The 27,451-nt window shown below is 36.4% G+C and overlaps 2 protein-coding genes across 4 annotated transcripts in view; both read left to right on the top strand.

The window, feature by feature from the left end:
* Rabgap1l (RAB GTPase activating protein 1 like) overlaps window positions 1–27,451 on the top strand; it is a 551,680-nt gene that overhangs the window by 207,088 nt on the left and 317,141 nt on the right. The gene's annotated exons all lie outside the window — the stretch shown is intronic.
* Window positions 48–4,603, top strand: Gpr52 (G protein-coupled receptor 52). The gene is made up of 2 exons (XM_034512813.2): window positions 48–221; window positions 1,426–4,603. Exon 2 carries the CDS (start codon window positions 1,644–1,646, stop codon window positions 2,727–2,729), a length of 1,086 nt encoding a protein of 361 aa, XP_034368704.1. The 5' UTR covers window positions 48–221; window positions 1,426–1,643; the 3' UTR covers window positions 2,730–4,603.

The following is a 27,451-nucleotide window of genomic DNA, read 5'->3' as shown; positions in this document are numbered from 1 at the left end:
CTGAAGGAAATGTTTTCATTTCTAGTGCATGCTATTTCTTCAAAAGCTGTGACAACAAAGAGTGACAAGAGACTCCCTGAATTGCTTGTACTTGGGAAAAAGACTTTGGCAAATGTTAACACAGTTCCAGAATGACCTTGGAAGCCTTTCGGATGGATTCTGCCCTGCCACAATCGCAGTATGTCAAAGTCCAGGATTTAAATCCGTCTTGATGTTTTGAGGTATTTTAAAACAGGACTATTTCCCAAACTACCTGATGGCCCTGTTTTAATTGTGCTTTTGTTTAAAATAGAGCATAGAAACAGACAAGGCATTTTCTTAACATATGGCTGTTAATAACTGCAAATGTAATAAACAAGGTAATTTTCCACTTTCAAATATTTAGTTGAAGTAATGATTGAATGTGTTAGTCATCTAATGGAAATAAGAAAGGTCTTAACAAATTGAAATATGAAGCCGACTAGAAAGACTGAAGTAACATACCAGCAGCATCTCTAGTGAAGTGTGCTCAGTGTACAGGGAGGTTCCAGGATGATCGGAATCTTATCTATATTTATGAGACTTGGGCATTGTTGCAAATGTGAGGAATTACTTCAACCTATACACTTTATTATGCTTTTTTATAAGGAAATATTGTATCAAATAATGAAAGTTATTTTTAGTTATAGATGCTGAAATTAATACCAAAAATTTTATTTTGAAATAAAAGAGATATCAATTACAGTGTTGTTAGCAGCACCAGCAACTGGCTGGTATAAAGCTGCTTTCATATAAATGTTTAAAGAACAAATACAAAACTAGGACTTCAGAAGTTTTCTCTAATTTTTAGTCTTAGGTGTTATCACACTACTTCATTGTGAAATTACCTTTTATTACACAATGGAATTACCTTTTATTCTCATAAGCATTATATGGAAATCTGGAGTCTGACTTTTACTGCCAGTGTACCTCATTGTGTTTATACAAATAAGCCTTTTGGAATTAGACTTGACAGAATTGTTGTTCCTTACTTTACAAAAATGTAAGAGAAATGGCTCCTAAAGTTTTCCATCGGCATCAGATGTGACCCTCTGAGGCCAAGGACACTTTGTCATATGAACCCTTTCTTGCCTTTCTATCTTTTAAAACTAGGATCTTAATTATTTAAATTCTAAAATATGAGTGGATTTTCATCTCAGCTCATCACAGTTGAAGCAGGAGACCTCAGACAATTTAGAATTGTTTCTTTCATTTTCATTCTAATTGATTTCTAAGAAACCCTCTCTTAAGAGAAACCTTTCTTCCCCTAATCTTTCTTTTTTTTACAAATTTAATTTTTCATAGTACTAGCTAATACATGTATTTTCTGTAGAAGTGCCTGAATCTGCAGAAGTGTCTTGTAAGCGCTGGAGGGAGCTAACCAGAGACCTCTTTTCACCTTTCTAGCTCACTCTCCTCCCTTACCCCCAAAGCTGAGATGTGTCACTGGTGAACTAAGGCTGATGAAGAGACCTGAGCACACTGTGGGCTGCTCAGCTGTAATACAGGCACTGGCACTTTCTACTGAAGCATGTTCTGAGACACTGATTTGCAGAGTTTAACAGATGCTGGCCTGGGTACCTGCTTGTGGGAGCCAAAGCTACAAATTACCTTAATTTCAAGCCATGAATGAATCCAGGTGGACTGAATGGAGGATTCTGAACATGAGCAGTAACATTGTGAATGTGTCTGAGCATCACTCCTGCCCGCTTGGATTTGGTCACTACAGTGTGGAGGATGTCTGCATCTTTGAGACAGTTGTCATTGTCTTGCTGACATTTCTGATCATCTCTGGGAATTTAACAGTCATCTTTGTCTTTCACTGTGCTCCGCTGTTACACCATTATACTACCAGCTACTTCATACAGACGATGGCATATGCCGACCTCCTCGTCGGAGTTACCTGCTTGGTTCCTACTCTGTCCCTTCTTCATTACTCTACAGGTGTCCATGAATCATTGACTTGCCAGGTGTTTGGATATATTATTTCAGTTCTAAAAAGTGTTTCTATGGCATGTCTTGCTTGCATCAGTGTGGATCGATATCTTGCAATAACCAAGCCTCTTTCCTACAATCAACTCGTCACTCCTTGTCGCCTGAGAATTTGCATTGTTATGATTTGGATTTACTCCTGTCTAATTTTCTTGCCTTCCTTTTTTGGCTGGGGCAAACCTGGTTACCATGGTGACATTTTTGAATGGTGTGCCACATCTTGGCTTACCAGTGCCTATTTTACTTGCTTTATTGTTTGTTTACTTTATGCTCCTGCTGCCTTGGTTGTCTGCTTCACTTACTTTCACATTTTCAAAATTTGCCGGCAGCACACCAAAGAGATAAGTGACCGGAGGGCCCGGTTCCCTAGCCATGAGGTAGATGCCTCTAGGGAAGCGGGACACAGCCCTGACCGTCGCTATGCCATGGTTTTATTTAGGATAACTAGCGTGTTTTACATGCTATGGCTTCCATATATTATTTACTTTCTTCTAGAAAGTTCTCGTGTCTTGGACAATCCAACACTGTCCTTCTTAACCACCTGGCTTGCTATAAGCAATAGTTTTTGTAATTGTGTAATATACAGCCTCTCCAACAGTGTTTTCCGCCTTGGCCTCCGAAGGCTTTCAGAAACAATGTGCACATCTTGTGTGTGTGTGAAGGATCAAGAAACACGAGATCCCAAACCTAGGAGACGGGCAAATTCCTGCTCCATTTGAAGAGAACTACAGTAAATCAACTGTAATGTGACAGTGGTTTGGATTGTATTCTTGATTCATTTGGAAAAATGCCCTAGAGAAATATTTATGTGAATAGTTGACCATGAAGTGAAGAATAAGATTAAAGATCTTTTTTATTTCATTTTGTGCAAGGCAAAAAAAGGGGAAAGGATGTATGAAGAATAATCTCATAAAGAATTACAGCTTGTGAATATATGTTCAGTGTTTGATCCTCATCACTGATGATAGAAGAGGAACTTCAAGTCTACAAAATAGGAGCAAATCCCTTGGTATCTTTCTGTGTCCTTTCTGCCTGCGTGTCTTTTATTTAGTCTTATTCTGTGTTCTTACTCCTTATACTTGTGGGAGTTACTATTTGCTAAACTTCCCTTTATGAGAAGTGCTTGTACATCTGTGTGGCCAAGTGTTGCCTTGCCATCGGAGCATTGAGACATGTCAGTCTATATAAGTTGTGTTGCCTTTGAAGAGGATGCACAGTGTTATGGTTTGTTATTTGTCATACAACCCCTGTGCCTATGTTCTTGTCATCTTCTCCATAGCTCAGATTTCTACTCCAATCAGAAAGGAACAGTATCTTTTCCCTCTGTATAAAAGGCCATTTGGTTTCCTCTCCCTTTTCTCAGCACCTGTTATTGCTTTTTCAGTTTTTCTTCAATCCTGTGGGACACATCTAGAAGTGTCTTAGCTGATGAAAGAATCCTCTATATAATGCAGTCAAGATGGTAAACAGGTTACTTTTCAAGCAAAGCAATCTAGCAGCTAGGAGGTTGTATTCAATACTTCAGTGGATTTTGAAAACATTTCTACCAGATTTCTTTGAAGTTAGTTCCTGTGTCTGAAGTAAAGTCCTCTTGGCTATAGTGAAGATTTTTTTTTTTTTTAATTTTCTCTGTGAAGCCCACAGTAATACTAACACAGATGCAGTTTACTCACCGGTAATAACGTTCTACTGTCTGTGCTACCCAGAATGACCTTTAGACAAGCCTGACACTGCAGTGATAGCCTAGGTTTGCGGCACTTCACTGTCACGTCCTCTACTCATTTCTTTCGTGTGTATTTACATATTCTATATTTTTACAAAAAATATGTTATATTACATGATCTGTGCCTAATGTTTTCTTAGCACAATTCATATATCAATGTTGTTTAAGGTGTCAACATTGGAAAACGTATATATATGGACTAACTTTAAAATGAAAATACTTTTGTGTCATTGTTATTCAGATATTTATATTAGATGAAGCTGCATTCTTAGTGTTGCTGGGAATGTAGTATACTTATCAAAAGCAGTTTAGATACGTCAGTATTTTGTTATATAATGGTCTGTTTTCAAATGCAGAGATGAACTTATTTTTAGTGTGCTACCTAAGGGTTGGGGGTTTAGGTTCAGCCATAGTAAAGTGGATGTGAGCAGAGCAGTTTATGTTCTTACCCTAAATTCTTGACTGGAAGAGGTTTGAAAATTTCTACCATATTGCAGAGGATTTTTCTTCCTAGCACTTCAGACTTTTGTGCTTTATGAAAAGTATTTAATGATGCGTGCCTATGACTCTGACACAGAAGCCAACCATGTCCGCACACTGGTGTTTTGACTTCAAAAGTCTGTTAAAGAAATGTTGTCACTTTATTAAGGTTGTTCTGAACCCTTGTATATTTTTTAAATATGTAAGAAAGGTTTAAAATAAAGAATAAAATAGTATTCTATATATCAAAACCAGATTTTGTATCAATTTACTGAAACACCAGAAATAAGAGTTACTTGGAAAATCAGAATCAAATTGTTCTGTACTTTATAGATGAGGGTTGCATAGAGTATTGTTTCCTGTTTGCCAGTGATATCATAGATGAATTGAGGTGTACCATTTTAAACAGTATTTATATTTCTTCAAATAAGAAAATAAATTCTTCAATATTATTTGTATTATTCAGGAACCCATTTTTGTTTTGTTTAATTTAACCTAACGTAGAGGAGCTGGGAAGGTGGCTCAGTGATTGAGAACACTTATTAGCACCTTCACAGAGACTTGACTTCCATTCTCAGCACCCTGTGGGGCAGTTACATGTGTAACTGCAGCTCCAGAAGAGCTGATATCCTCTGCAGGCCTCTGTAGGTGCCCATACTCACCTGCAGACACCTCCATACAGACATCCACATATATATAATAAAAAATGTTCATGGAAGTTTACAGTCGGGACAGGGATCTGGAGCTGTTCCCTCTCCTGAATTTTCCTTATAATGTTAAATGGTTTTCTGCCAGGTTCAACAGTAAGTTTTATGTGGATTATAACATTTAATCCTCTCTATAGGCCTTGCTCCTGTTACAGTTATTATTTTCAGTCTAGAGCTGAGGAAAAGTGATTCACTTGGGATCACTCAACCAATTACAGAGCCTTCTGCACACTTCTCTGGTGGCTTTGTCTGTGTCTGATGCCAGTGTAGCACACAGTTGTCTATACCTTAGCTGAATAATGGTCTGCACTGCAGTTCAGACAAGCCTCTCTCACTCTGCTTTTTCTTCAAAAATTTTCTGGGCATCATTTATGTTTTCAATGCTGTCTTTGCCTCAGTTTTTCCCCCATGGAGTATCATTTTATTTGATCTTGTACACTTCTTTTATTAAAACCTCAGTCTGTTAAGCCCAACCTTACCAGCATATTTTGTAATCAAATTGAACCTCTGCTATTTCCTTGAGTTTTTATTATTTATAGTAGATTTTTCTTGAATAGCTTTTTCAAAGATCTTTGAGCTTTTCTTAAAAAAAAAAAATGAGTGAGAAGCCCTTTGAAGGGGAAGAGTAAAAAAATAAAGACTTTTAAACCTTTAATAAAGACGATACAACCTTGTAGCCGACATCCTTGTCCACTGGCTTCTAAAATATATTTGCTCCCTCTTCTGAGATGTCCCCTGAGTCTCCCTTGTATGGATTGTATTGTAAATGGATCAGTTGGAAGCACCCCACAGGCAGTTGTTCCCTGTGCTTTGACTAGTTATGGCTCTCTATAATGTCCATCTGCAGCAAAAAGAAACTTTCTGATGAGGTGTGAGAGGTACATTTATGTACGGATATAAGGGTCAGAGAGGGCTTGGGGTGGAATGGGAGTAGGAATATGATTAAAATATGGTGTAGGATATTCTCAAAGAGTTACAAGAATATTTTTTTTAAAACAAACAAACAAAACCCTTTATCATAGTGTGAAAGACACTGAGTGAAGAACATTCTGGACTCTGGTTAATTTACTTTCTTTTGGTACATTTTAATACCATAGTAAGATGGTAATTGGAGACTGTTCTTTTAATCTTTAAGATGGTCATTAGTGAGAGTCAGAAATTATGCTGTATTCTAGTATCCACAGATGCTTGGTTCTATAGCTATAAAATAATGAAGGGCTTCAGACTCCACTAATGTATCCCCATTAATGTATGCAGCGCTATGGTCTTGAATTGATACTAAATATTTCAAGACCTCACTTTTCTCATTGACAAAATCAGATACTGGTTCGTACAGGTATAAAATGTACAGACTGTTCTCAGCATGGCTTCTTCATATAGGGTATTCAGAATGTTTAAGCTGTTGTTTGACTAACTTTCTGCTACCATATTATTAACACAAAACTCTTAACTATAAAATTCTAGTTGAAAGAGAATCCATTCAGAATTAGGCTTTTCTCAGATAGCATCTTTTCCTGCTCATGGGTGTTTCAAACCCAGATTTTGGATTGGACTTTGATGTTTTTAATTACATAAATGTCCACAACATCTGAAGACATAGTTCCCAGGAACAGTTATTTGTGATTAAAGATATCCCACAAGCTGTTGTTAAGACATTCAGATATGAGTCAGAGATTGCCTTTTTATTTCCGTGTATTAAATAATGTTTAAAACATTGTTTTTTTCAGCAAGGTTACAATACTAAGTAGGGATTGTCTTATTTTTCTTTGCAATATAAATCCTGTCATTTATTAAAATGGAGTTTGAACTATTTTGTCACATATATTTTTCAATTATTAGTTAGCCAATTTAGTCTTCAGATACTATCAATTATATATTTTAAAATATATGACATTGTTAGCTTAAAAGATTTTTCTCAGAGCCTCTCCATTCTCTGATCATTAGGTCTGAGAAAGATGCACCTGTGTAATAAGCAGATAAAAAGAATAAGCCATGAAGAGTCTGACAGTGTGACTTTTGAGCATACTATCACTACGGTCAGGTAACACTGTCACTGGGCACAGTGCCTTACACTGCTGGACCAATGCTGTATAGCTCTGTATTTTCCCGTGAATGCTTTTCTTCTCTGGATAAAGCTGTTTCAGAACTAGGGATGTAGCTCAGTTGGTAGAATGCTTGCCAAGCATGCACAGAGCCCTGGGTTCACATTCGTAGGAAAGCATAAAGCAGAGTGGTGGTATATGTAAATACTTATAGACTTTAGTTTTAGGGGATCCAGTGTTGTCTTCTGGAGTCCATGGGCATTTCATGGATGTAATGCACTGAAATACATGCTGGCAGAACAGCTATACACATGAAATTTAAAAAATTCCAAAATTTTATCCAGTGCTAAGTTTGCTTCATAATTTTAAATATTAACAACCTTATTCTAAATAGTAGAAATGGTTATAAATATTAAGGTATTAGGGTGTCTGGTTCTTTGCTAGTCTTCTGTTGTTTCTTTTGTACAATGTGGAATTACTTTATGACCAAAGAAAGAAAATTTATGTTTCACTAAGAAGAACACTAAATGTTAAAAATACTTTTTTTGAGAGGCCAGCCCAGTGGCTCAGTGGGTAAATGTACATAGTGCCAAGCCTAATGACCTGAGTTAAAGTCCCTGGACGAACATAGTGGGAGGAGAGAATGGCCTGCTAATCGCTGCTTTCTGAATGCACGCATGCATGCACATATTTGTAGTTACAATTATTTTGTTACTTTAAAACTGATTTTGTTAATTTTATAAGTAATTAATAATGGTCTTAATATCTTTCTATGAAAATACTTTATATAACTTTGAGATTTCTGAAATACTTCTGGGGTCTCTCTCTCTCTCTCTCTCTCTCTCTCTCTAAACTTGCGATACTAGATGTTTTTGCTGTATTTTTGCTTTAGTTATCACTGAATCTAAAATGATATAAGTCTGTTGTTTTTTAGTGAACTAGTCAATACACCTTTCTGCATTTTTCATATCTTTAACAACAAACACAGTTCTACACTAGGGAAAGAGTATCTCTTGGCTTCATTAACTGTGTTTGCTAGATAATAGAATTCCACTTTTGGTTCCCCATTTCCCAAAATCCATGTTCATATTTCAGTAACAATGAATTTTATATCTTATTCCTATCAGTCAGGTAAGGAAAGTCACGATAGAAGGCTCACTCACACTTTAGCCCAGCCTGATCTGAAACCCACTATGAGGCTTGGCTGGCCTTGAACTCTTGGTGACCCTTCGGTCTATGCATTCTGAGTGTGTGGAGTCATAGACAAAAATCACTCCTGCATTTTAGGAGTTAAAAATAAGTCTACACTAAGGAGTTTGTTATTCTGAGAAACCTCTTTCATTTTTCTGACTCATAGAATCAGAATCATGCTTCCAGAAATCAGACATACTTATCAACATTTTAGGTTACAAGCTTTATTGAATAGAGAAAGCAAAATTGGTCAGATAAACAGTTGTAGTATTTAGATTATCTCATAGGGGAATGGATTTTAAAAGGTCTTTTGAAGAAATGATGGCTGTAAGGAGTGAAGCTACCTCTACATATCAGGTCTCCATACACTCAAGGCAAACACGCCATGTAACAGGACACTGATGAGTGTAGTGTACTGACTTGTGCATGCCTTGCTGGCAAGCTGGATTGCATCATCACTCTGCATTTACCAGTTCATTTGGAGCCTTCATTTCATTGCCTGTTAATTAATACTTCTCACAAAGCTAAGAAATTGAAATTTCTATGCTTAATGGCCTCTGAGGTTGCTTGCTTCCATTCTTTCTGCTGACCTTCAGGTCTTCAGTCCTTTTCCTTCACCCAATACCAGATCAGGTTTCCCTCCCCGAACCCTCCCATCCACTTTCCCTCCTGTGTCCCTCCCTCCCTCCCCACTTGTGATTTCCTTCTTCTCCCTCCCAAGTGGGACTGAGGAGTCCTCACTTGGGCCCTTCAGCATGTTGACCATTTTTAGTTATGTGGACTATATCTTGGGTATTCTGTACTTTCCTTTTCTCTTTCTTTCTTTCGTTCTTTCTTTCTTTCTTTCTTTCTTTCTTTCTTTTTTTCCTGTGGGTTTCTTTTTTTTTTTTTTTTTTTTTTTTTTGCTAATGTCCACTTATTAGTGAGCACATACCATGCATGCATGCATGTCTTTTTGGGTCTGAGTTACCTTACTCAGGATGATATTTTCTAGTTCTATCTATTTGCTTGTAAAACTCAGGATGTCTTTGTTCTTTTATTATTATTGGATATTATATTTGCATATCAGATTTTATCCCCTTATCCCGTTTCCCCCCTGCCCAGGAACCCTCTATTCCATCCCCCTCCTCCTGCTTCTATGAGGCTGTGCCCCCCGCCTAACCCCCACTCCCACCTCCCCACCCTCGAATTCCCCCACACTTGGTGTCCAGCCTTCATGGGACCAAGGATCTCCTCTCCCACCTATACACCATAAGGCCATCCTCCCCTACATATACAGCTGGAGCCATGGGTCCCTCCCTATGTGCTCCCATCTCGTGGTTTAGACCCTGGGGAGCTCTGGTTGGTTGGTATTTTTGCTCTCCTCATGGGGCCACAAACCCTTTCACCTCCTTCAGTCTTCTCTCTAACTCCTCCATTGGGAACCCCTTGATCAGATCAATGGTTAGCTGTGAGCATCCACCTCTGGATATGTCAGACTCTGGCAGACTTCTAAGGTGACAACTCTATCAGGCTCTTGTCAGCATGCACTTCCTGGCATCCACATCAGCATCTACCTTTGATGACTGCACATGGGATGGATACCCAGGTGGAATGGTCTCCAGATGGCCTCTCCTTCAGTTTCTGTCTCACACTTTGTCTCCATATTTCCTCTCTTAAATATTTTGTTACTCCTTCTAAGTAGGACTGAAGCACCATACTTGGTCTTCCTTTTTCATGAGCTTCATGTGGTCTGTGAGTTGAATCTTGGCTATTTCAAGCTTTTGGGCTAATATCCACTTATCAGTGAGTGAATACCATGTGTATTCTTTTGTGATTGGGTTACCTCACTCAGGATGATATTTTCTAGTTCCATCCATTTACCTAAGAATTTTTTGAATTCATTGTTTTTAATAGCTGAGTAATACTCCATTGTGTAAATGTACCACATGTTTGTATACATTCCTCTGTTGAAGGACATCTGGGTTCTTTCCAGCTTCTGGCTATCATAAATAAGGCTGCTATGAATATAGTAGAGCATATGTCCTTGTTATATGTTGGAGCATCTTCTGGGTATATGTCCAGGAGTGGTATAGCTGGGTCCTCAGGTAATACTATGTCCAATTTTATGAGGAACTACCAAACTGATTTCCAGAGTGGTTGTACCAGCTTGCAATCCCACCAACAATGGAGGAGTGGTCCTCTTTTTCCACATCCTCACCAGCATCTGCTGTCACCTGAGTTTTTGATCTTAGCCATTCTGACTGGTGTGAGGTGGTATCTCAGGGTTGTTTTGATTTGCATTTCCCTGATGACTAAGGATGTTGAACATTCTTAAGGTGCTTCTCGGCCATTTGAGATTTATTCTTTTATTTTATGTGTATCAGTGTTTGCGTGCATGTATGTATGTGTACTCTGAGTGCACAGTGCTCAGAAGAGGTTGTCTTTATACCTGAAAATGGATCTGTTGCCACCATGTAGGTTCCAGGAACACATCCTTGGGCTTCTGCATGAGCAACAAGTGTTCTTCCTCCTAAGCCAGCTCCTCAGCTACCACCTCATTAGTTTATGTTTAAACAAATGAATTCAGAGAGTTTTCCAGTCCTCCTACCTTTTCTTTAGCAAGCAAAGTGTAGTGTTTTAAGAGAAAACCAGAGATTGCTTGTAGAGATGAATTGAGTAAAATTTTATTCTCTGTTTTTCCCTGTATATACCCACAGCTTGCCTGCTAATAAGGAGCCCAGTCTAGTTTGTGACAGTTTGCACTCTTGCCATCCCTGTGAATTGGTCTTTAAATTCGAATTCCCATCCGTCCACCTAACTTACCTTCTTTTCCCTCCCCTTTTCATTTTTTTTGCTTTTGATTTTTATAGAAATGTTGATTCAGAAGGAAAATCTGGGGTATTTTAAATAGAATGATAGAGAATAAATTATATATTGTTTCCTCACCTGATATAATTAGATGTGAAAATAGCCACTGATTATGGGTTTCCTCTGTTCCATTTCTATGAATTTGGAGTTTTGAAATGTGGGGATTTTCAGATGTAGTTATTTATATCTTAAACATTTCTTTATATCCTATAGCATATTTTTATGAAAATCTTTATAAATAAATCTTTATCTATATGTAGTATTTTTTAATTTTAAAATAAATACTAAGTCAGATTGTGATTATTTTCCATTTTGCTAATTTCTTTCCAAAAAGACTGAATTTGTTTTATCCTCAGACCAAGAATGTATGAAGCTCTGAGGTTCTGCAGAAGCTCCTCCCACTGCAGCTTCTCAGACTTACTCAGTTAGGGCCCCAGAGTTTTCAGTGCCTATCCTCCCAGCTCCTACAAGAAATTTCTTTGTCATATATTCCTTTTCCAACTTAAAAAACATATCATGCTACAATTTTTTTTTTCAAAATTTGTTGAACTGTGATCATTTTCCCACTTCTGTCAGTTTCTGTTTACTCAGTGCTGCTACTTGGCTATTAAACTCTGACACATCAGAGTTGGCTAATGCTGTTCTCCCAGTATTAATTCAGTCTTCAGTGTTGGCTAGTTCACTATATCTGGTGTGTGCTAAACTTTGAGAAAGGCTTAGCTTTTTCCCCTTGGCATCCTGCCTCTGTTGTAGCAGTGATGATAGCTTCTAAAGATGTGATGGGAGCACCTAAGCAAAGCCAAATAAAGAGGCACACAGGAAGCTTTGAGGCCTGTGCGTGAGCATGGAGATGCCGCTGTGGAGGACTGTGGACCCCAGGCCTAGTGTGACACTTAGAGTTTCCCTGTGAGCAGCTCTCAGAGTGGGCCTTAGAGTGCTCTGTCTAAAGTGACTGCTTCCTTGTTTTGAGCTTTGTGCAGGTACTCTGAGCTTTGTAGAAGGTGATCTGTGTATTGTGAGTAGTTTATTTGTTGAGCTAAAGTGAATTTGCTGGAGGTATTCATCATGACTTGAGTCTTTTCCCGACACTTGTGCTGCCCACCTCATGAGAGTGCGGTTTGACTGCACTATCCTTTTCTCCTCTGCTTTCCGGTCACACTGTATAAATAGAACAGCTTTTGCAAAGAGTATTTTGGGGGACTTGCAAGATTACTTAATATAGCTGTCCATCTTAATTGAAATTGTCCTTTCAGAGTTCACATTCACTGGACTTGTAAACTCTTCTTATATGCATCTTAAAGGAGGTGGGTAGCCATCAGGCTGACTGTGGCTTTTTGGTGATTTTTCTTAGACTCAACTGAAAAGAACATCTGAGTTCTGACTATGATCATGTGGGAAATTTTATATTTTTATTTTACCCATAAACTTTAATGGAATCATTGTTTTGTCAAGTATTTGCTAAGCCTTGAGCTATTCGTATAGCATCTGATTTAGAAGATCCTCACTAGCTTTTCTCTGTATAAACTTTTATTATATTCTTTTTTAAATGGCTTAGAGCTGAATGTGATATTTTTCATGTGATATGCTCAATAATAGATGAATATGAATCTATCATTTTTCTTGGCTTATATATGTGACTATTGTTTATTCAGCCAAGAAATTAAATCAGATACATTTAAAGTTTATATATATATATCTCATTTTAACACACTGAGTTTATTTTTGACAAATATATTTTAAACAGCTGCTTAATTTCATCTTTGTATATGTATGACCTTTATGTTTTTCAAAAATGCAATTTTACTTTGGAAGATGGAGGCAGGAGAGCTGTAAGTTTTAGACAAGCCTAGACTACACAGTGGGACTCTGCGTCTAATAAGCAAAAGCAAACCAAAAAATGAAAATATTTAAAAATTCAGTTTTACATTATCCTGTAGTTTGGCTCCTAATATTGCAAGAGGCCCGTTTAGCCAAGGCTTCTTTCCCAACATTATAAGTATTGGAAAGTGGTGGGAATCTTGAAAAATAAGGCCTAGTAGGAGGTCTTAGGTGTATGGGAACATTCCTCTTGAAAGGGATTATAGGACGCTGTCCCCTCTCCCTTGCTTCCTGGGCATCATGAGGTGAGCAGCTTCCCTCAGCCCCATATGCTGTCTGATATCTTGACTTGTTGCAGGCCTCAAACAACAAGGTTGATAGACAGCATAGCAAAACCCCAGCCCTCTTTCCCTTTCTTCTATCCACTGTTATCCATGTAACACTGACTAACATGTCTTATTTTATTTCCTTTGAACTGTCTCAGACTTTATCAAACTGCTTTGCTTTTCTAGTATGCTAATATTTCTATTTGAAGATGTGGTAAATATATCTTTAATGTATGAAACTAGATTATTTGAAAAGTTCATTCCAAACCATGTAAGAAATTCCCTAGACCTTTCCCATCTTAGAGATATGTTGGAATGCTTCATAATTAATATAATTTCTTACAGCGTATAGCTACAGGAGTCATTTAGTATGCTTTATGTTTATAGGAATTAAATGAATGAAGGTATTTCTCAAGATATTATACCTGTTATTTTTATAGCAGTAAACTTTTAATTTGTAATATACCTTAATCTTGCCTTCTGTTGCTGTTTTCTTCTAACAGCAGTTTCAATTATTGGTACTCTCAATATTCCTCATTATGACTAATTGCAAAAACAGTTTTAAACAGCCAATTTGCAAAGATGGTATACAACTTACAAAACCTAGTTTTCTTCTAATGCTTGATTGTTATTTTAGCTTTATGGCTTCTATTAATGTTAACAAGAAATTTTACTTTGGAAAATACCATTTAAAAATGAAACCAGCTAAATCTTTATAATTTGAATTTTATGAATTATATTTTAATTAATTTATAGAATGATACTGCTATTTTACAACATTTTATTTAATGTAATTCAAAAGATATTTTGGGTTTGCTAGAAGACAGTATAATCTCACTCAAATTTATAATATTGAATTACAGGTTTTTTAAAAGATAAAAACCAACTAAAGAGTATACATGGAGGGATTCATGGCTCCAGCTGCATATGTAGCAGAGGATGGCCTTGTCTGGCATCAGTGGGAGGGGAGGCCCTTGGTCCTGTGGAGGCTTGTTGCCCTAGGGTAGGAGGAAACTAGAGGGGTGAGGCTGGAGAGGGTGGGTGTGTGGGGAAGCACCCTCTTAGAGGAAAAGGGGAGGGGAGCAGATAGGGGATTTGTGGGAGACTAGGAAGGGGGACAACATTTGAAATATAAATAAATAAAATAACCAATTACTTTTTAAAAAGATAAAACCAAGCCTTTTGATTATTCATTCAGCAAATCAAAGTATAATTTATATGATCATTCATACTCTATAAATACCTTTTAAATATTGAAAGTTTTTTTTAAAAAAATATGGATGTCTTTAGCTTTGAAAGTTAGTTTGCAGGATTTTCAAGAATGCGTTTTAGTGGATGATTGTTGGGGCCTCTGTGTGTGTGTGTGTGTGTGTGTGTGTGTGTGTGTGAGAGAGAGAGAGAGAGAGAGAGAGAGAGAGAGAGAGAGAGAGAGAGAGAGAGAGAGAGAGAGGTTGGTTGGTAGGTTGTGATTTATGTGTGTGACAATGTATGCATGCATCATGGAGCATCTTGTATAGTGACCAACCCAAGGTCTATGTGTTTCTTTAATGGATTTTCTACATTCTTCTTGTTTTTGTTTGTTTTGTTTTTTTAGATAGATTCCGTATCACCAGTTGGTTAGACTAGCTGTCTAGCAAGCCCCAGGAATCTTCCTCTTTTTCACTTTCCTGGTATTAGGATTTTAGGCATACACTGCTGTGCCCAGCTTTTTATGTGGGACTTGGGAATATGAACTCAGGTCCTTATGTTTGTATGGCAAATACTTTACTAACTGAGCCATCTTTTCTATCCACTAAAAGATGAGTGTGTGTGTGTGTGAGTGTGTGTCTGCGTGCACTAACTTGAAAACCTTACATATGCTAGGCGATTGATTACTCTACCACTAGTCTATATATTCCCCACTGGCTTATTATTTTTCTGTGATTTTATCGCTGGAGCTTAAAAATAACTGGTAATTTCAATATTGCCTCCCATCCTAAAATATACTTTCATAAGTCCTAATGTAGTCTCATCAGCTGTTGTTCCTGTCTGTAACTTAAAGATATTTACTAATTGTGAACTCAAGTGTTAATTTTTAACATGTCTACTATTTGATTGCATGTCAGATGTTTGTAGAAATAGAAATATCTATTCTTATTATAGTCCTGGCATATGAAAACTATTGTTAACCTGTGTTTTTAATGAGTTTTCAGTTTCTTCATTCCTTCCATCAGCAACCATTTACCAACTAACTTGTAGGAGAATTATACTACTTTGATCATGGTAAGTGAAGAATGATAAGCTCTTCTCATAAACTGTATGTAGAAATATAGGTCAGCATAAAGTGTTCTAAGTTAAGGCAGCAAGTACAACTTAAGGTGATCTTAGATTGTGGATGTACAGCGAAGGCAATAAACAAATATAAAATAGAGAGGGTTAGGATGGAGAGCTACCATGTGATTTATTGTTGTGACTGTCCCTCATACAATATGACAGACTCAGTTTAGAATCCTGTAAACAGTGAACTTCTGAACAGCAAATATCCTCTGTGTACACGGAGTAGAGGATTCTTGTTTACGTATGAGATGAAGATATTTGGCTATTATATCAATAAAGCCACTATTTCTAAAAAAAAGAAGACACAACATTGAGGCCCAGAGAGATATGCTTGATCTCGGACACAGTCTTCCCCAGTGTGCTGTCATTGGGTGGAGTGGTGAGAGCCCTCTGAATCATAGGATCTGTAGTAGTGTCTCCTCATTGCTTGTTATAGCTGCAAGAACAGAATTGGGTATACAGAATACCCTAGCTACATGTATGATCTCAGCTGGAATCTAATTAAAGTATTATTTGGATATGAAATAAAATGTCAGAAGGTAGTATTGTGAAGTCTGGTTTGGGTTAACTAAGTTATGAGAGTGATATGGGAAATGTGAAACTGAATTCAGAGTTTTTATGCATTCATTAATTTTATAAAAATAGCTTCTTAACTGAATTCTTAGCCTTTTCTATGCAAAAAATATTCTAATTTTGTTCTAAGACCATAGATTTTGTAACCTAAAAATTTGCCCCTTTTCTCCTGTAAACTATCAAATTTGGTTTAGAGAGATGGATCGGTGGTCAAGAGTGCATGTTGCCTTTGCATAGGACCCAAATTCAAAACCTTGTATAGCTCTGATGCCCTCTTCTGGCCGTGGTGAGCACCTGCACTTCTGGTACAAAGCATCTCACATACAAACTAATAAAATTAAACTTTTAAGAATAGTATCAAATTACTGTAGTACAGTATTATTTAATGTATAAATTGTATGGCTTTACATAGAATAATGCTTTTTAAAGATTGCACTAATAATTTTCTGATCTTTAGCATTAGCTCTCAAAGATCTCTATAGCTAATTATATTTTGAAAATAGCAGCTACATTATTATACTATATGGCAAACAGCATTGCAGCCTAAAACCACACATCTCAAAAACAATTACTGTGCATCTGTACATTGGGACCACTGTTTTCGTGGTCATAGGCCTGTTCTAGTGCTAACACACAATGATAATCAGTGCCTAACATTGACAGCTTCTGAGCAATAGCCTAAGAGTTGTATTTTTATAATAGAAAATATAAAATTAAGGAAATAATTTTCAGTTTATTGTTGATTCAAAGTCTGACATGAGTAGTAATCATTTTGCATGGTTTCATTTTTTTTCCCTGTGGTTTTGTTCTCAAACTGAGTTCTCAAACTCAGTTTTACTTACATGAGAGAGGAATAGATATCTCACAGTTTTTTTTCCTATCATTATTATTGTAACATGTAACATTTTATATTTGGAGCTGATATAATATACAATAGGAAATTTACATGTATAAAATGATAAAAGTATTTTCATTCAAGAGGATATTTTTCTTGGTTTTATACTTGACTTTGTAAGTCAGTTCACATTAATAAGATTGCCACTGAATGGTTTGAGTTCAGCGAGAGTTTACTGGAGTGCCTGTAGATCAGTTCTCTGGAAATATTTTTTAAAGTATTCATCTATTTTAATGGATAGGATTCATATAGATGGGATTCTTCTAGCCAAGGCACAATAGTTTGATTAATGGGTAATAAATCATATAAGTTAATAAATTCCTGTCATTAAAAATGCCTGTAGTTTCTGAGGTGTTTATGAGTCAGTATAATATTGTGAGGCAGCATAAAGCTTTGAGCTGTGGTATGAACATCTCCTTCTATTTTGCTTGTCTGTTTTCAAGAGCATCTCTTTGAACTTCAGCCCTATTTGACTCTTAACTGTCTTAGTTCTTTTGTAATTTAACTTGTATATACTTGATTTTTTTCATATATTTTGGTTATATTTCTCCTCTCTCAACTCCTTCCAGATCCTCACTATCCTACTCACTCAACTTTATCTTTCATTTTTTCTAAAAACCTTACTAACACATGAAAAACAAAAACCAAAACAACCATCAAACCAGCAAGACCAAAAGTACCAAAACAAATGAAAATATAACAAAACTCATGAAAATATTTAGAGTCCATTTTCTCTTGACCAACTACTTCGGGGGGTGGGGGGCTTCATACCTACTTAATGTAGTACTTGAAGTGTTAGACAGAGAAATAAGACACTTGTAGGAGATCAAGGGGATGCAAATAGAAAAGGTATCTTTATTTCCAGATGAAAGACCATAAAGACTCCATCAGGAAATTTCTAGAGCTGAGAAACACTTTAATCAAAGTAGCAAGATTAAAAAAATTAACAAACAAAAATGTAGACTTTCTATGCATAAATGACATACATACTGAGAAAGAAATCAAGGAAACAGTACACTTCACAGTAGCCTCAAAAAAAAAAAATCTTCAAATAACTCTAACCAAGCAACTGAAAGGCTTACATTACAAAAACTCTAACTAGATAAGTGAAAAAGTTATATAAAAATACTTCAAGAATTGAAAAAAGAAATTAAAGAAGACAGGAGAGGATGATGGAAAGGCCTCCCAGAAGCAACCCCCATCAACATTCCAACATAAGTCTTGACAAAAATTGAAAACAAACAAACAAACAAACAAACAGAAAAACTTTAATTAATATGGAAACACAGACACACACACACACACACACACACCAGATTAAAAAAAAAAAAAAAAACAGTCCTGAATAATAAAAAGGACTGCTGGGGGTATCACCATCTTAGATTTCAAGTTGGACTACAGAGCTATCATAATCAATACCATATGATATTGGCATAAAAACAGACATGTTGACTCATAGAATCAAGTTGACTGAGAAATAAGCTCATAAACCTATGTACACCTGATTTTTTTAAATAAAGAAGCCAGAAATAAACACTGGAAAAAGACATCTTTAATAAATGGTGTTGTCCAAGATGGATGTCTACATGTAAAAGAAATGCAAATTGCCCCATATTTATCACCCTAAGTAGAACTCAGCTCCAAATAGGTCAAACAACTCAACATAAAACCAAATACACTGAACCTGAAGGATGAGAAAATGTGGACTAGTCTTGAGCTTACTGGCAGGGAAAGACATTGTGAGCAGGACACCAATTGCACGGGCATTGAGACCACCAATTAACACATGGGACCTCATGAGATTGGAAAACTTCTATATGGCAAGGAACATCATTATTTGGATAAAATGTCAGGCTACAGAATGCTTTTTAAGAAAGCTTTATAAATAATTTATCTGATAGAGAGAGCATTAGTATCTAGAATGTACAAGTAGCAACAACAATAAAAACTGAATACTAAGAAAACAAAAAACCCAATTAAGAAATCAAATACAGATTTAAACAGAGTTCTCAAAGGATGAAACAGTAATGGCTGAGAAACACTTCAAAAACGGTCATTCTTAGCCATTAGAAAAATACGACTTAACAACTGCTTTGACATTTCTTCTTATTCCAGTCAAAATTGCCAAGATTAATTAAAAAAAAGGATATGGAAATAGGGGAACATTAGTTTATTGCTGGTGAAGTGCAGTTGATAAAGTCATTGTTCAAATTGACGTTAAGTTTTCTTAAATAGTTATAAATTTATCTATCACAATATCCATCTTTACCATCGTTAGGCATATACACAAAAAACTATAACTTACTACAGAGATACTTGCTCATCTGTATTCATTGATGCTGTATTCATAACAGCCAGAAATTAGAAACAGCTTTGATGTTCATCAACTGATTAATGGCTAATGAAGCTGTGGAAATTTTATACAATATTATTTGACTGTTAAGAAAAATGAAATTATGAAAATTTCAGTAAATAGATGGAATGTAAATAATCATCCTGAGTTAGGTAACCCAGACCCTAAAAAGACAAATATTGAATGTTTCATTTTATATGTAGTTGTTAACTTTTAAGCTTAAGAATAACCAGAAAAGTTAGGTGTCTAGTATGGGACCAGGGGAGAGCAGCAGTTCTTCCAGGAAGAGTAAATAGAATACAGTATTTTAAAGGGATAAAGGGGAAACTAGAATAGCTAGAATAAATGAGGAGGAGGGTGGAAGGGCCGGGTAAAGTAGGGAATGTGAGAAGTAACAAATGACACTAAAGACTTAAGAAGAGCCACATGGAAACCTACTACTTTAGAAACTTCCTAAAATACATACATATTTGAAAAGAATTGAAATGAAGTCACCATATACTGAGGGTACACTGCTCCAGCTAGACAGCTTATACCACCAAATAAGAACTCAAAAATACCAGGGATAGGTTACATCTTGTTAAATTGTTGGTCAAAAGGGTCCCATCAACCCGTCCAAACATTACAGGTTATTTCCAAAGCTCACTGCAACCTGATGCTAAGGTCTTATTGTGAAGACCTTACACATTTCTTCAAACATCGAACAATTTGAGCTGGTTCCCAACTAGTGGCCATGAACTTGAACTATGTAGGTCAGAGTTGTTAATGGAAAAACCTAAGGCTGAATCTTCTAATAAGGGAAAAAAGCAATAAAGTGACTCCAAATGGCATATTGCTGTACCCATAGATCAAAGCATTGTTCAACCCCACTGAGAGAAGCTTCTTTTTTACAGTAGATAATTCACCCAAGTGGACAAGGTGCTAAGAGTGAGAGGCTTTGGAGCATTCACATCTAAATGGGATCTTTATCAAACACTTCCCCTCAAGGCTCTGGAATCTATGTGGAAGTGGCTGAAAGAATTTAAGAACCAGAGGTTATGGATAGCTTCAAGGAAACGGTGTCTTTCATACACAGCAGGACTGATGTAAAATTACCTCACCTAGACTCACTGCATGCACAAGACCTTCATAAGTTCAAACTAGACAAAGGACCAGCACAGAGATAAAGTGGATTTCTTTTAGATTATGCAGAATTAATGAATATAATCTTGGTTTTAATTTATATTTTAAGAAAGTTTTAAATTACAAACTAACTCAAAAACCATTGCTGTTCTGTGAAACATCTCTGTGTAACTTTGTCCATTCTTGATTTGTTCATTTTGAGTAACGTCTTTCATTATTAATGTAATACTTGTTAGGATAAAACAGAAATGTGTTACCATGAATGAATCAAATGAATCAAAAGGTACTCAGAACCTTCCTTCCACCTTTCAGCAAGAACCTGACTATACCTGTCTTGCTACAATGTGTATGCCCATTGTTTTCCATAATATTCATGGTAATCTTTGGTCTTTGATGTCAGTAAGATCATACCCTAGGAAAATCTGCCTCTCAAAATAGCTGTTCTAGACCAGTGGATCTCACTCAAGCTTTAAGTAAAATACAAATCATCCGAGGCACTTTTTGAAACAGAAGTTTTGGTTTACCAAGGTTAGGCAGAGTTCAGAGCTCTTTGTTTCTTAGAGGCTCCCTTGTGACAGCACTCTTCTGGTCTTGGTGCCATGTCTTGGATAGACGTTTGGGTTACATATATACCAAGTACTTCTTTTGAAATTACTAAGTTTTTTTAGATCTACCATTTTCATAGGGAGGATGGTTGATAGCTTGCTCTCCCACTGGCTCAGGCTCAGCTAGCTTTTGCATGCAGCAGAATCACAAAAGATAAAATTTGCTAAAACTGGACATTCCTGGGCTCTGATCCTTGGAATGTATTTTGGTGGGACTTAGGTACACAGGAATCTGCACTTCAAAGCTTTAAATTTTTATATAGGTTACTAACACCATAGGTTACAAAAAAATACTTTAAAATTTGAAGTTGTACTATGAATTCCTTGTGCTGTCTCTGCATGCTTTGATTTTCTGTACCATTGCTGCAGGCAGACTGCACAATTTATTGTAATATATCAGTGGCAAAGACTATGACTCCTTTGCTACAGAATTAACCCTAAAGGATCTTAACTACATAATTGGTTGGAAGCAAAAGATATGTAGGTATTTGAAATTCTGGTTAATGGATGGTCAGTATTGATTCTTTTCAAGTTATACAGAGGTTGCGTTTATTAGACAGTCTTACCAGAAACAGCATGTGCTCTTTTGACTACATGGCTCAGCAAACTATAATGTCACCCAAAGTGATTTAAAAGCTTTACTTAGGATTAATCAATCATTTGCTTAAGTTTCTTATCTCATTTATTTGCCAATTTGCATATGATTTTGAAATTCAGACCTATTAAGCAAACAGTAATGTACCCAGAAATGGATTATAGAATAAATTGAATTAAAGCAGTGTCCTAGTTTGTTGCTATAATAAACACTGTGATCAAAAGCTACTTAGGGGAAGAAGGGTTTATTTGGCTTACGCTTCCAGTGTCAAAAATTTATCATCAAGATAAGTTAAAACAGGCCTGAATCAGAAACCAAGAACAGAGTCCATAGAGAAAGAAAGGTGCTCAGTACTTAGATCTCCACTGGCTCAGGCTCAAGCTAGTTTGTAGGCCAGATCCACTGGCTTAGTAATACACTGCTTCCAATGGATTGGGTCCTGTTTTATCGGTAGCAATAAAAAATTTGCCACAGATATGCTTGCAGGCCAGTCTGAGACAATTCTTGAGTTTTTATCATCTAGGTTATGTCAAGTTGACAATAAAAACTAACAGGGAAAAACATATTGTAATCAAGGCAACCCTAGTCAGAAGTATGAGGTTAGTGATATGGTATGACATGACTCCTCTGCTCTACCCTGAAGGGCAGTTTGAGTCTGTTGTCTCTTCGTGGCCTTATTCTCTTGCTACAGTACCACCTATAGCAAAGACCACTACAAAGAGCATCATAACCAAGTATAGTGAATTCTGTGTGGAATCATTTTGTCACACAAAAGGTTTTGTGCTCACAGAGAAAAGTTTTTGAAAGGGAAAGGGAAAATTCAACAGGAAAAAAAAATCCAACAGACACATAAGAAAATAGCATGTTTTTTTTTTCCTTAAGTGTGAATCTTGATCTAGATGACCTTTTTTTATAGGTGACTACTCAGAATAGTTTATTAATAACCTAAGAACCATGCTTTTTAATGCATAATATTCAAAACTATCATAACTCAGGTGGTCAGTATTGGAGATAGCTTATACTAATCTTAAAAATACACACTTCAATGATATACAGTACATATTAGGAAGTAATTTTATTAAAATATGAATAACCATTTTATTTTGACATTCTTCAACATAATAGGTCAAGATTCTATCTTTTTCTCCATTTTTAAAAATAAATTAATTATTTTATTTATTTGCATCTCAAATGTTGCACCCCCTGCTTTACGCCCTCCCAATGTTAATCACTTCATCCCCCCTCCTTTCTCCCTCTGAGAGGAGCCCCTCTATTCCTGACATCCCCCTTCTCTAGGGCATCAAGTCTCTACAGGATTAGGCGCATCATCTCCCACTGGGGCCAGACAAGTCAGTCAGCCCTCTGCTACATATGTGCCAGAAGCCTCAGATCACCAGTGTATGCTTTTGTTGGTGGCTTATTCTCTGAGAGCTCCTGGGGGTCCAGGTTAGTTGACACTGTTGGTCTTCCTATGGAGCTGCCATCCCTTCAGTTCCTTCAATCCTTTCCCCGACTCTGCCATAGGGGTCCCTGACCTCAGTCCAGTGCTTGGCTGTGAGTATCTATATCTGTCTCAGTCAGCTGCTGGTATAGCCTCTCAGAGGACATCCATGCTAGGCTCCTGTCTACAATGGTATCAGTAACAGTGTCAGGGTTTGGTGCCAACCCATGGAATGGATCCCAAGTTTGGCTGGTCACTGGTCAGCCATTCCTTTAGTCTCTGTTCCATTTTTGTCCATGCATTTCTTTTAGACAAGAACAAGTCTGGGTCAAAAATTTTGAATGTGGGTTGGTGTCCCTATTCCTCCACTGGTGGCCTTAACTACTTGAGGTAGTCTCTTCAGGTTCCATCTCCCCACTGTTGGGCATTTTGGCGAAGGTCATCCATATTGAGTCCTGGGAGCCTCTTACATCCCAGGTCTCTGGAATGTTCTAGAGGTTACCTCTACCTCCACACCCCAACCCTGGCAGCTGCATATTTTCATTCATTCTTTTGTCCATCTGAGTTTCTCTCCTGTCTCCCCCCATACCTGTTCCTGACCCCTTTCTCCTCCTGCTCCCCTCTCCCATCCAGGTTCCTCCCTCTCTCTGCCTCCCATGATTGTTTTGTTACCCTAAGTGAGATTGAAACATCATCACTTGGGCCTTCCTTCTTGTTTAACTTAGGATCTGTGGGGTGTATCATGGGTATCCTGTACTTTTTAGCTAATATCCATTATAATACTAGTGAGTATACACGATGCATGTCCTCTTGGGTCTGGGTTACCTCACTCAGGATGATATTTTTTAGCCAGTATTGGTGATGGCATCTACTAATGTTAAAAAAAAAAAAAAAATACAAACTTGAATGAATTGAAATACATATTAGGAAGTAGTTTTTTAAAATATGAAGAACCATTTTACTTTGACATTCTCCAACATAATAAGTCAATTTTAACAACATAAAATTTCAGCCCACTTACCTAGATATTTCTTTTAGTATTTTAGCTGCTTTAAGTTACTACCAGCTATGTCCAGTAAATGACCATTTGCAAATGAAAAATTAGTTTTCTCCAAAGTCTCACTGGTGAAACAGACCCCTTTAAAGTCAGGCCCCACTCCCAGTAGTAGATGGCCAACACAAAATGAACTCAATGATATCTTTGGAGGGTTGTGTCTCATGTTAAGACAGGATGTTTTGTTTGATTGTTTGTTTTCTTTTAACTTACCAGTTCTTTACATAGAGGTTATGGCTTCTGGTTTGAGGTTTTTATTGGATTCCTGTGTGTGCAAATATGTGCCTCTGGTTCTATATGTGTTTTTAGGCTTCTCGCTTGATTATATTGTCATATGCAGATTTTGTTTGTTTGTTTGTTTGGTTTGGTTTGGTTTTGGTTTATCTTAATGTATTTTGTTTATTTTTATTTCTTAGATGCCTGGTTGTTTTCTAAAGAGACAAAAAGGGTGTGGATCTGAATGGGAGGAGTGGTAGGAGGGAACTGGGAAGAGTAGGAAGGAAAAACAGAATCGAAATATATTGTATGAAAAAAATCTATTTTAAATAAAAGGAAAAAAATGAATAAGAATGTAAAAAAATCTATTGAAATTTTGATTGCTTTTTGATAGCAGTGGGTTTGCAATTAAGTAGAAAATCAGTTCCCTTTATGTTCTGTGTAGAGACCGGCTGTGCTGCATTTCATGTTACCACTCATGGAGTATAAAACACACCTATATCTAGCTTTGGGGATGCAACCTTTAGCTAATAATACTAACCTCAGAGTGTTTCCAGTTATTTAAAAAGCCAATCAGAAAGAACAACAATGAAAGGGTTTTTTCATATATTTAATCTTCAAAAAATTTTTTTCAGTCTTATGTAAGTTAAGACCCCCTGCTAAGTCATTCTATCATCAAAATTAATAGGAGACAATATCTGAATTTTTGAAGGTATCACTTGATGTGTTCATTTAATAAAATTTGTTCAGCAAAATGTGATTATAGGCATGTCTCATGAAAACTGAAATAACATTTGGGATTTGACTGTATTGTTACATGTGAAGTAAAGTAGATATTTATTTCATTGTAAACTAATTCAATCCCAGTTTTGTTATTTTGTGATAGCAATAGTGATGAGCTACAGGTCACTATTTAAATTGATTTAGATTAAATAAAACTTGAGAACCTACTTAACACTTTTAAGTATATTTTCAGTGCTAGATTGGACAACAAACATTTAGAACATTTCTGCCTTATTGATGGTTCTGTTGGTCTACACCAGCCTAAGGCCTTCAAATATTATCTGGTATGGAATTGCTGAGAGATTCATATAGTATTTATCAGGAATGAGTTCATTTACAAAACCCCAAATACCATAAATAAAAGTGGCTAAGTTTAAAGACAGTACAAGTTTATTTTCTTTGTATAGGCATGAAGTCTGAACATAGATGCTCCAGGCCTCCAGGTGGCTCTACACATAGAGAACTGAAACTTACTCTTTTCTTGATGCTGTCCTGTATCCAGTGTCGGTCTTATGTTCAAGATGGCTGTTATAGCTCTGACCACCAAGTGTTCCACAAAAAAAGATGGAGAAAGTTAAAAGAAATTCCTCATATTAAAGATTTTACCTGCTTAACTATACTAAACATATTAATTCCTATTTCCCTTTAAGGGTTATACATGAAACCTTTATAACTGATTTTATATATATATATATATATATGCATATGCATACAGTTAGATATTTTTATTATATAATATTAAAAACAGCTAATATATCTATTTCCTCATACATCGATCACTTCGTTATAGAAAAACATTAAATTTTTCTTCTAGCTTTAAAAAATGTTTACATTATCTTAGCTATACTACGAAACTTTTTTTTCTCTTAGTTATAATTCAGTGCCATTTAGCTGACTTTCTGAATCTCTATCTCTCTTCTTCTTCTCTCTCCTGAAACTCTGGCATTACCCTTCAACCTTAACTGTTAAAATTTTATTCTTGAGACAGGGTTTCACTCTGTAGCACAGTTTACTTTTGGTTTCACAGGGTAGCCCAGACTGGCCTTGAACTTTTGGCAAGGCTGAAGCTCTTACATGCTGGATTGCAGGTATTTCCATCATGTCCACTACTTTCAACTTATACACTTAAAAACTGTTTTTGAAGATTTCACATCTGAGTGAGACCTTTCATTGTTGCCCGTCTGTGATTGGTTTTCTCAGTAGATTGGGACACTTAGAGGTCAGTGACCATGCTATTTTCAGCTCACCATTGCACCCCCAAAGCTAGACATAATGTGCATTTTTATAAATAATTACTAAATGACAACATGAAACATAGTAGTAAAGTGTGTTGAAAGATTAGATTCCATTTGGTTAGACATAAAATTCTTTTTCAGGCTTGCTTTTAGGACCCTAGCTAGTATTAAGTTATTAGTTTACAAATAGAATATAACCTTTAGTAGAGAAATCTATTTTTACTTTTAAGTTAATTATTTGAAATGTATCCAGAGTTCAAAGTTGGCATTTAATTTCTAGATTTACCCTCATACTTTTATGTTTGAACTTACATCTTCTGACAGTTTCCATTTCACAGTTAGATATTATTTTTTAAGGAAAGTCATTTTTCTTTGCCTTTTCTTCATTGGAGTCTGGTATTTTTGAAAGCATATATTTAGAACATTGACTTGTATAATTTCTTAAGAGAGAAAGTGACATTGATCTGTTTCTTCCCTTTTGAAAATAATACTCTGTTGGTGGCTTGGACAGGTTTATGTAGAATTAAGTGGGCTTATATCTGTAGATGGACTCCTGCAGATAAAGCCACAGCCATCTTCAGCTAGGCGGCTTTTGTGTTGATGTACTGTTTTCCCTTTGGGCTGATAGATGCTGTTTCTTATAAGATAAAAACATTGCAGGGAAGGAAATTTGTTCTGTTTTGCTGCTATTTTCAGCAGTACAGAAGTGGCTGGTGGTGGGTAGACCTAGACAGACACCTTTCATCGCAACCTCAAGTGACTGCTAGTTCTCTGAGATATTTTTTTGCAAAACAGTTTTAATTTACAAGTGGTTGCATGATCTCCATGTAAAATGAAACTGTTCTCTGAGGATTCTACACTATTAATATATGGTTTTAAATCTCAATCACTGGATTGTTTCCACCTCCCATTTAAATGATGAAAATTCAATAAAGCTAATTTATTTTCTCTATTTTCATTACTAAGTTGGTTCATAGAAAGAATTATTAAGCTTCCAGTCTGGGCCCAAGCACTGAGCAGATCCTGGGCAGCAGCTCTGCACCCAGTCTCACAAAACCTAGAGAAAGCAGGGCTCCCAGGAGCTCTAACCCAGACAGTATCTTAGGTAAGGAGAAA

This window comes from Arvicanthis niloticus, chromosome 10, assembly GCF_011762505.2.
Source record: "Arvicanthis niloticus isolate mArvNil1 chromosome 10, mArvNil1.pat.X, whole genome shotgun sequence".
Taxonomy (NCBI): domain Eukaryota; kingdom Metazoa; phylum Chordata; class Mammalia; order Rodentia; family Muridae; genus Arvicanthis; species Arvicanthis niloticus.
Note: the sequence above shows the minus strand (reverse complement) of the source record. Positions and strands in the feature narration are given on the sequence as shown.

What these genes read in the sequence shown, in the direction of transcription:
- Gpr52 (XM_034512813.2), top strand. Translation starts at nt 1,644, where the DNA reads ATGAATGAATCCAGGTGGACTGAATGGAGGATTCTGAACATGAGCAGT.